General features: G+C 35.7%; 1 protein-coding gene across 1 annotated transcript; it reads left to right on the top strand.

The window, feature by feature from the left end:
• The first annotated feature begins 7,730 nt into the window (after positions 1 to 7,730).
• Positions 7,731 to 9,624, top strand: LOC146742744 (uncharacterized). The gene is made up of 2 exons (XM_085500867.1): positions 7,731 to 8,954; positions 9,171 to 9,624. Exons 1-2 carry the CDS (start codon positions 7,739 to 7,741, stop codon positions 9,239 to 9,241), a joined length of 1,287 nt encoding a protein of 428 aa, XP_085356993.1. The 5' UTR covers positions 7,731 to 7,738; the 3' UTR covers positions 9,242 to 9,624.
• Positions 9,625 to 10,707: the final 1,083 nt, after the last annotated feature.

The raw sequence follows: 10,707 nt of genomic DNA, 5'->3' as shown, positions 1-10,707 counted from the left end.
ATTAGAGGACCTGTATAATATAACTGAGGATGCTGTTAAAGAATACCATATTTTTTCCTTTATATTTTTTACAACAAGCTGGATATAATAGAAATTAATGCTGGCTAAGCTAGAATTATCAATATTGTATAGATAAATAGATATGGGTGTAACGTCAGGACAGATATTTTTGTCAGATTATTTCAGTTTATAATGAACATATTTTTTTGATAATCATATTATAAGCTATTTTAATGTGTTAACTTGAGTCTCCAGGAAATATTTTCCCCCTGGATGGGTTAAATCATAGACCTTAGAAAGAGAGCGGCAGGCAACTACGTAATTTCTTTTATTTTAACCTGGGTTATAATCCTCCAAATTATCTCGCAATCCTATTAACGAATAAACAACCATCTGTTTATTTGGGGCTAATCTGCACTGGCTCGGAAGGTTGTAAATGATTAGCTAGTTTGAATTTGCATAACAATACTGACAATGAACGTGCATTCAACGCCACAAGTTTTTTTGTTTTTTTAGCCAATCAGAATTCATCTTCCGAGCCAGTGCAGATCAGCCGTTTATTTGTACTGTCGGCAGCACTCGTGAAATCGCGCAAAACGCGTGAGTTTCCCTGCGTGACTACTGAAGCGACGGTCATGAATATGCTAATTGTATGTTAATGAGTTTTCCACTTCGTATCACACATCTCCAAATAGTTTAGAAAATTCGGAATTTGGACTTTTTTTAAGGCAAGTAATCAAATTAAAATACCCAAATTATTTATTAACGCAATAATTTGAACAACAGATGTTTTTATTTTGAGAATTCGGGCAAAAATACAGCGATCTAAAACAGGTGTAAGCTGCTGACTTTCACGGTTTCAAACAGTTTAGAAAATTCGTAATTTCGACTTTTGTATAGCAAGTCATCAAAATAAAATACCCTAATTACTTCGAAAACTGCAGGACTCAAGTAAAAATCGCAAAAAATTGGAACAATAGATGTTTTATTTTTGAGAAATGGAGCGAAAATACAGCGATCTAAAAACAATTTGGACGAGTCCTGTCTTTCCAGACGGCCTTTCAGACAGTTCGGAAATTTCAGAATTACGATTTTAAAATATAGACTAGCAAAACTAAAATACGCGAGTATCATTGAAAATAGTATGATTTAAGTGAAAATACGATAATGCAAACAACAAGTGTTTTTATTTTCCCGAAAACGAGCGAAAATGTGGCAGTCTCAGGATAAGTATTAGTCAACCATTTGTCACCGCACATAAATAAAATCAGCAGAGTAGTTAATTTATACTGATGAAAAAAAAAGAATTGTAACTCTACATATAACAAGTAACCTGTAGAATGCTGTGTGGGTAATATTTTTATATTGATTTTTGCTGCATTTGCAGCAAATAGTTACCAAACAATGAGAAATCTATTGGATTGAATATACCTCTCAGGTGGCTTCACATGCATAGTTCAAGCCTGCCTAACCGGTGCTCATACCAGGATTTAGTTACAGCTTCATGTTCCAAGTAATCGAAAGAAATTGACATGACAATAGAAATTCATGAAAGACTGGCACTCCCATGCAATTAACAGCGAGTTAAATTCTTGGGATTGAAACATACATTTTGAAGTCACTGATGTAGGCAATGAATAACTTAAAGTTGACATAAAGACGAGGTAGTTTATGATTTAATCAGTGCTCAACTAGAGGCTGAAATTATAATTAATTTGTTTATTTCAATTTCTCCTGAAGTCAAATAGAATACACTGGTGAAACACGATAGTACCCATGGGCGAAAGGATGTTTTGGGGTGTAGTTTACATTGTGTATGGAGTGGTAGGGTCGGGTGTAATTTGTTCATTTCCAACTCTTATGAAGTCACGTAGAATTTCACTTAATTTATTTTTGCTGACATGTTTTCAAGCATTACATGTGAATCCAATTGTCACTGTGCTGTGTCTCAATAGAGTGTGAGGGAAATGGCATTTTCACTGGAATTTATTTCAGGGGGAAAATGTTTTCAGTGATAATGAAGTATTATGACAGAACCCCATACCCTCCCCGTGGCTTTCATTGCGTATGGAAGTTATTTTCACGAGTGATGCGGTGTATCCTGCTGCCGTACTTTCACGAGCGAAGCCACTGGGAGGGTATGGGGTTCTGTTATTATTACATATGTCCCATATTTGATTATTTCATATTAAAGAAAGAACGTGCAAAACGTGCAACAAATCGGGATAGAAATTTAGGTGGGGGAACCCAATTGCCCATTAATATGCTCTAAGACAGTGCTGCGACCTAGCAACGCGTGTCAGTGTAGAACGCGTGTCACTGTACGTGTGAAAATAAAATAATCAGACGTCTAAACTTGAGTCATTGTCCGAATAAATACTGCTCAAATTGACTAAGTGTTCAAAATGTCATAAAAAAGACGCCGCCGACGATGCGCGTCGCACAATCTTTTTGCTAGCTGTCAAACAACTTGTCAAGTCAAAACATCTACGCGCCAAAGTGAAAAGGCTGATTTTACTGCGGGTCCAGGCTGCGGGTGGATGTTCAGAGAGCCCTTCAAGATTGATAAAACTCAGTTTCCAGGTGGTCAACATACATTAAGTTCTCCAAATCCTAGTATTCTATGTGATGTACATCTAAATGCCAAAAATGAACGATTGGTGAACGATTTGAACCTGACAAAAATAGCAGACGGAGATGTGTTTACAAAATAATAATAGTGATTACTTGATTTAGATACCAGGAAGGGGAGGGGGTAAAAGAAAAGTTATATAACATTTTATTATTCAATAATTTATTAAAATACATAAGTTTGTCCAATTCCCTGTGATACAACACCTCAGACATAGCTCATTGTACTCGGTTTGAGTGTGGGTACAAAGTTACTATTTGAATTTTTTATATCTTTTTTCATTAATGAGAAATTTGACCCCAAAGTTAGAGTAACTGTTCACCAGGAATGGCTTTTTAACTCTTCTGTGATTTTTTTGGCTTGGCTGATTTTGTTCAAACTTGATAGGCAGATCGTACCATCACTAATTGGAAAAACAATCCTGACCCACCGCTACCATGGCAACAGCCAAAATCTGTTTTTTGAATACTTTCGCCCCAAATTTATTACCTCCTACCAGTCTTGTAATAGCAGTGGCCAAATGATCATGCCTTTTATTCTGGTTACGTTGCGCACTGGTAAGAGATCACTGGCGCCGACATTGTTACACTGTCAACGTAATCCCAATTGAACTTTGAATAAAATCTAAATGCTGCCTCCAATCTAGAAAATACTATCGCAAAATGGTTGGAAATAATACATTTAACGGCTGAATACGTCCTAGCAATAAAATAAAGTGACTTCTAAAGACTGAATGTTATTTTGCGAACCTCGTATAAGGTGCCTGGTGTTAGTTATAAACCGACGTTAGCTTCACGTTCATGTCCTACCATGGTAACAGCCGAAAACATATTGCTTGTTTTTTACCGGCTTGTTTTCATTGGCAACCGAAGTATTTTTATTTTGTAAATAAATGTTCGTCTGCTATTTTTATCTAGTTTAGCAACATTTTTTGCATATTAGGTGTACATCACATGGAATACTACGATTGACAGAACTTGGTGTATGTTGACTGAGTTTTATCATAGTACGAAGTACCAGGAGGTTTCTGCTGGCGACGTTGCGGCGTTACCCAGTTCCAAATAAAGATTACCAACGCCAAATGAGCAACATTTTAACCGGTAATCAAGATTCATTCAATCCACGGCTAGCAAGCAACATCAGAAGCGAAGTTGTAGTGTCATGTGTGGAGAACCCGAGAGTACAGAAATTACCCCTGATAGAGTACTCGCCAAGACCAACTCAAACTCTCTTTATTCATTTTCAAAACTCTAACCAATTACAAAGCAGTAAAAAGACTCTAGGGCGTAACCTTCAATCATAAAGCCAATCACACTAAGTACTGAATACGTCATATCTTTTGATTAATCGTTCACTACATTAATAACTACGGATATAAACTGTCAAAATGAGTAGTCTAAAAAGCGGCGGTTATCTGGTAATTAGTTCCAAATCACTGAGCCAAGTTCCGTCCAAAACTTCAATTAGGCCTAGACGATGACAGACATAACACAGCAATTCAGCTAATAATCAACTAATTAAGTCGGTCAAGAGATACGCGAAAACAAATTCATGACAACTCCACGACAGACGCAGTGGAGAGTCCAGTCCAGGGGCGAGCCTTGAGGCAGTCCAGTCTTGGGCGAGTCTTGGTTCAGCCTTGTGAGAGTCTTGGGGACTTTTCCCCAGGGCGCTGTGTCTTATAGAGTGCTCCAAAAGATCGACTAAGACGGGCGGGCGGGCGTTGACCCCGGCAGAGCGTAATTATCCTATAATGTGTCATTCTTTGGTCTCCAGCAATGGCTTGTGTCATTTGTCCAAGATGTTCCGTTAAAACTTCACGAATCCCTTCCATCATGTATGTCTTTTGTCTTGTAATCATACAGTGTTCCCAGGATGATTTTTGTGTTGAACACAATGCCCAAGGGTTCTCCACCACGTATCAGGGGTAATTTCTGTACTCTCGGGTTCTCCACACTTGTCAGGGGGGAAACTCGTCTCGTCTCTCTATCTCGTCCCCTTGAGGTACGGGATCGGGAAAGTCACTTAAGCTTTACAGTCAAATAAGGCACACACAACGAAATACGTTTCAACTCTCGTCTTAGTCGATCTTTTGGAGCACTCTATATACGAATTACGGTATGTATTTTTATTTTACTTGAATGTGTTATGAATATTTAAAATTTTAACATAATTGTCGAGTTTCGGGGATTCAGATGTCAGGTGTGCTTGATTTACTAGTTGATGCATGCGTATATGCGAGTTGTACTGCGGCACAGATAAACAGTATATAATCGCAGTGTACACTCAGCAACCATGAGAACCTGTAGTGGTTTGCCAGCTGAGGAAACTTTCATCAATCCATCAGCACACCCAACTGGCGGCCATGAAACGAGATGAAAAACATGTAGTGTTATACATCACCAGACAGTACCATGAAGTACACAGGCAGTAAAGAACCGATGTATTACAACAATTATTACAGAGAGGATGGCATAATGGGAATAGGAATTGTTAGTTCTGTAGACACATATTGGTACATTTCTCCCAAGACCTACATCATATTCAGTCTATATGGCTTAAAACGGGTCATACAACGACAACTGTCTACAGACGGTGGTACATTCCTGTTCATGATGTATATATGCCGTTTGGTGATGTGTTCTATACAATACTGGAATACATCATGCATACAATCACCGGGTATGATTCTGTATCTTCACTGTATGTGGTAAACTAATCCGGCAGACATGCTTGTTGGTTTTGTTACCGCTTTCAGAATTTAGTACATAAATGCCATAAATGCATTAATCTCTTATGCAACTTGATGCTGAATTCTTTTTTGTCTGTGTATACATGCATTCTGCTAAATTTTTGTTTATTTTCTGTGCATTTATATCTTACGTTTCCATTTACTTTCTACTTACGTGAACGGAACATGATTACAATTATTAAAACCCCTGTAGCTGTGTACAGTATGCATTCAGCAGTAACAATGAATTCAGACGATTGGAAATACCATGGAACATCTACAATGCATGTACAAGAACCAAACAATACTGCTGGAATTTTTTTTATTTTGGCAATGGTCTATTCAGAACGACACATAAACTATGCACAGATGAAATGGCTTTTTGCGACAATTATGATTTAAATGGAAGTATTGGCCTTTTAACATTTACATGACGACCCCACGTAATCATAAGCAAGTGTGGCCCATTAATACTTTACCAAGTGTGTGTGCGTGCGTGCGTGCGTGTCTGTGTGGATGGATGGATGGATGGATGGATGTATGTATGGATGGATGGATGGATGGATCACCAGCTCAGAATTATAAACATGATAGTACTAATACATTATATTTGTTTGTGTGTACTTAGGGATTAGTGAAGTCAGCTTCACAATTATTTTGATGAACGTCATAACTAGACAGATCACATTCTGCGTTGTCATGGATATGTATGTTAAATGGTTGTTTCATTGTGGAATGTAGGCTCAGATGTGACAAGTTTGGTTTGACATTGTCAATATTGGTATGATGACTAAAACAATCAGACTGATTTAGATAAATTCCATGTCTGTAAATCAAAGTGAAGTTATATTGTAATACCCAGAAACAGCGTCCTTTAAAATCAGAATTTCGGAAATAGTGTTTAGATTTAAATGATCTGAAAATTTGGTTGCATAGAGACAATTATTTTTTGTTATTGGACACTGTTTGTGGAGACTGCACATGATTAAACATTGCATATATTGTTGGTTTTTCAATGTAAAAACCCAACATTATTTCAAAAGGTAAAGTCCATTCAGGGTAACGCAAAATGTGGGACTTCAGAAAGTTTTCCTTTTCAACATTTCAATAGCAGTTTCAAAAGTGAATTTCTGGTTGGATTTGGTAAGGTCATGCAAAGAACTTGCTATAGTTGAAAAGTTGACTCAGACCAAGTCCTCTGTATTGCTATAAATTATGGTCCAAATATTGAAACCCTGAATCTTACAAACCTCAACATTTCAATTGATTCATTTTATAATAAATTCTGCAAATATCTGCTCAAAATTAACTGCAATGCTTTGAACTTGGATAAAGAACTCAGATGGTTTACTACTGTCTAAAAATTACGCAGAGACCCCCGGACAGTCATTAATGAAGAATTCAAACTTGGGAAAAACGTGGAATTCTGGTACATGGAAATGTAATACAACAAACGACTCAGTAAAGTCCAGCATTAATACATTATTCAAAGAAAATGCCTCATTGTTACCAAAAAAACTTTGCTGAACTGGATTATGAATTAGTGCTCACAATCTTAAAATTCAATCAGGTAGATACAGTTTGGAGACGGTGAAGACGACCAAATCGAGGAAGAATGCAATTTTATGCTACATTGTGGTTATATAGAAGGAAAACAACAATTAAAACAGAAAGAAATTCGCATCTGCCATATGAAAAGAAATTATAATCACAGTGTCACAAGTCGGAATCAAGTGTGGCTACCAAACAACACTGGGTTGTGGGAGTTTCCCCACTGCTATTTTAGCACTAACTGCGATTATATTTGTATACACTCAACAAGCAATAAATGGTGAGCCTGGTGTAGTTAGTGTAAACATACAATCATATGATATCAGTTAACGATTTATTTAATATCATTAATGGAACAATATTCAAGTCACATCGCACACAGTTCAGTTCCTAGGAGAAATACAAGTCGGACTAAAAACCTGTACATGTAGGTCAACGAGTCAATTAATGAGAGGAATAATTTACTGAATAACATTTCTGACAACTGTTTTATTCCGTTTTCTGCACGACTAAAAATCAATGTATAAGACAGTTGTGAATATTTTACATGTAGAACACTTTTTAGCTGATGGGAAATAGTCGACTGGAAGCTATTTTATTTGACAAAAATAATTTTTTTGGTACACTTATGCTTATACCTTAAATTCACATTGAACAATGTTCATTTGTTTCTTGATCTAAGCCAAAATGACTGACAAGGCAGCATTTGGTTTTACAATTTTCTGATAAACATATAAACAACTCACAATTTTCTGTCGGTCCATTTAATGTATTATAATAAATATAATACCATGTTCTTCTTCTTTTTTAGATTCATTATCATCATGGCAGCGGTTAAGAAAGTTCTTGCTCTGTACACCTCTGATTGGGAATGTTGTATATACAAGTCACTGTTCGACGAGATCGGAGAGAATAAAGAATTCAACTACGAGTTTTTGTTTGTCACTAGTGACAGTGAGTCTGTATTAGATCTTCTGCAGTTTACAAAAAAATGCTCATTGATGGTAACCACGCACCATATAGATATTGTTCTCAGTGCCAATGATTCTAGTGCACTTGTCCATGCTGCATTAGCTGACACATTCAAGCACATCAAAGGTTCTTCAGTAGAATCTACCTTTCTCACCTACCATAAATATTATACCAAAATGGTGCTGGATCAAGACCCAATGCCATATAAGTATGGTATTATTCAGGCTAACTCACCAAGAAAAACTATCTTTGATGTAGCTGAAGTTGTCAGGGGACAAAATGGAGTATTCATGAAGCCCACTACCAGTTGGTTTGGTGAAGGTATTGCCTGCTCAGATTCTATTGAAGATTTACAATTGTCTGTTCAACAATTGAGCCTACTACCTAAATCGAAAGTCGATCTTGGGTTTCTCCAGAAGTATATCAACGTGAAGTCATATCCTTATGCAGTACATGATACTATTATGTTAGAAGAATGTATACGTTTTGACAGGCAGATTCAAGCCGAATGCGTCGTACAAAATGGTAAAATAATTCATTGGGCCACAGTTAACTGGCTACACTACACACACAAAACAAATAAACATTGCTGCATTGGTGGGATTACTCCTGCTGATTTGTCCAGTGAAGAACTGGAACGTCTCTGGAAGTGCACAGATGCAATTGTTTCGAAGATGATTGATTACGGATTTAATAATCAATTTGTACACTGCGAGTTTTTTATGGTGGATGGTGATTTCAAATTGATTGAGGTGAATGGTCGTATCGATCCTGTCATGCCTGCTGCATATGCAAGTGTACATGAACACGGTGATTCATGGAAAACATTATTGCATCTTGGAAGTGGTAAAGATGTCATTGCTCCTAAACACAAAGGAATGCTTGGGATGTGTGGTTTCATTCAAACCTTTGCTTCAGACATAGCTGAGAACCTGCTTGATTTCAAAGAAGTTGGTAAACATGAAGAAATCACGCCAATGTGTTTGCCATCAGACATTATAAAGCAAACGTCGGATATCAATGCAACAGTCATAGCTATGACACATCTAACTGGACACAGTATTAAAGGTAATTACATCGACCAATATTTTGGTCACCATGACAATAAAGTAAAAAAATATCATAAACAGCATCATTAAAGTAACAGCATATTATCGATGCTTTGAAACGGTTAGAATTAGCTAGGAATAAAAATAAGGTTTGAAACGTGCGTCAACGATACTGCTTTATGACAATAATTTGCTTCTGTCTGATAAGTTGGTTGTTTGATGATTTTATTTTCAGACTTAAAGAGAAAGCACCATGATTTTTGCAGGCTCGTATTAAAGAACCCAGACATGTCTCCCTGGGATTAAAGATAAACAGAAAGGTAATTACATATATATGGAGATGAGTTAGACAAGTACTCACCAGTATTTAACACCGAAATGTAATGTAGGCATTCTTTTCTTTTATTCAAGTTATATTTATGAATTTTCTATTTAGTGTAAAGTATTCATTACACTTGACTAAACCTTAGAAATATGTTCTAATTGCAGTTGTCCCAAGTTCTGTGAGTATAGGCTTTGAACAACCTTTTGTTGAATAATACAAACTAATTGTTAAGCAAATTTAACTGGACGATTAATATCCATTTTGGCTAGAAAATGTCGTACGTTCATTATAGTTATACTCAAAAATTTGATTTGCAGATTCAATACAGGGGACGTGATACTGAATTATTGTATCCATAATAACTAACACAACAAGAAGATGCAAATGGTGTTAAGGGCAGCGAATTTGAGAATTCCTGCATATGGTGCATCCTCATTAAGAGTACATAATGGGCAATGAAAAAACGAAAGTTTCACTAATCTTGTATATAATTATGTTAGCCATATTTTATGTAACGCCCAATGCTTAAATAAGTTAAATACTACGACTAATGTAATAATAATAATAATAATAATAATAATAATAATAATAATAATAATAATAATAATAATAATAATATATAGTTTTGTTCTAAAAAGGCATTTCAAATACAATGAAAAGTAAAATGTGTCAATTTGATGCAATTACGTATACATTAGCAATAATGAATATGCTATGAACAGTTTTATTTATCATACTCATTTATCGCATCTGTTTATTAGTCAAGATTTCTACAAATATATAGGTTTGATAGGTTTTAGTCTTAATTGTCCTTTCCTGTCTTGGGGTTACTGTGAATCAACTGTCATTTGAAAGAGGCGACCTAAGAAAGCCATTTTTCATTTAAAAAACTGTCCTTAATGACGCTAATTTAGTTTGAATTGTAAACCAATCTCTGCTGTATGGAAATGCGTACGATGTGTTGCAAGTTTAACTAAAACTGTGTTGGTAATTGCTGATTTATATGCCGTGTTTTTAAATCAAGTACATTGGTATGAAACAGTTATATGTCGTGCATGGCTTTGAAGGATGCGCTTGGTTTTGTTGAAATGTAGTATTGTTGAAATGCAACGTAATATTGTATTCAAGTCCATTGAATTTAACAATTTTAGAACGAACATTTAAAAATTAATTTCACAGCCATTGGTTATACACAATTCAACTCAATATAATAAATGTTATCTGAGAATTTGTATTTACTGGAGCTTATTGGTTATTAGTTATTTGATAGTGAATTACTATTAATTTTGTTGTTGACATGACATTTTATTATATTTATGGATGAGAGTTTTTACATTACTGGTTGTGTCCACAATACATTTGTGGGTAAAGGTTATTAACTTTGTGGTAAGAATGTATTGCATCAGTATTTAATATATTGTATTACATCTGTTAATGGTTATTATCA

Source organism: Saccoglossus kowalevskii, chromosome 6 (genome assembly GCF_978046115.1).
Source record: "Saccoglossus kowalevskii chromosome 6, keSacKowa6.1, whole genome shotgun sequence".
Lineage (NCBI taxonomy): Eukaryota > Metazoa > Hemichordata > Enteropneusta > Harrimaniidae > Saccoglossus > Saccoglossus kowalevskii.
This window is presented reverse-complemented; position numbering and strand designations above follow the sequence as displayed.

Excerpts from the sequence above, each read along its gene's own strand:
- LOC146742744 (XM_085500867.1), top strand. The coding sequence starts at position 7,739 with ATGGCAGCGGTTAAGAAAGTTCTTGCTCTGTACACCTCTGATTGGGAA. Across the intron at positions 8,955-9,170 it reads AACTGGACACAGTATTAAAG|ACTTAAAGAGAAAGCACCAT; the intron begins GTAATTACATCG and ends TTTTATTTTCAG.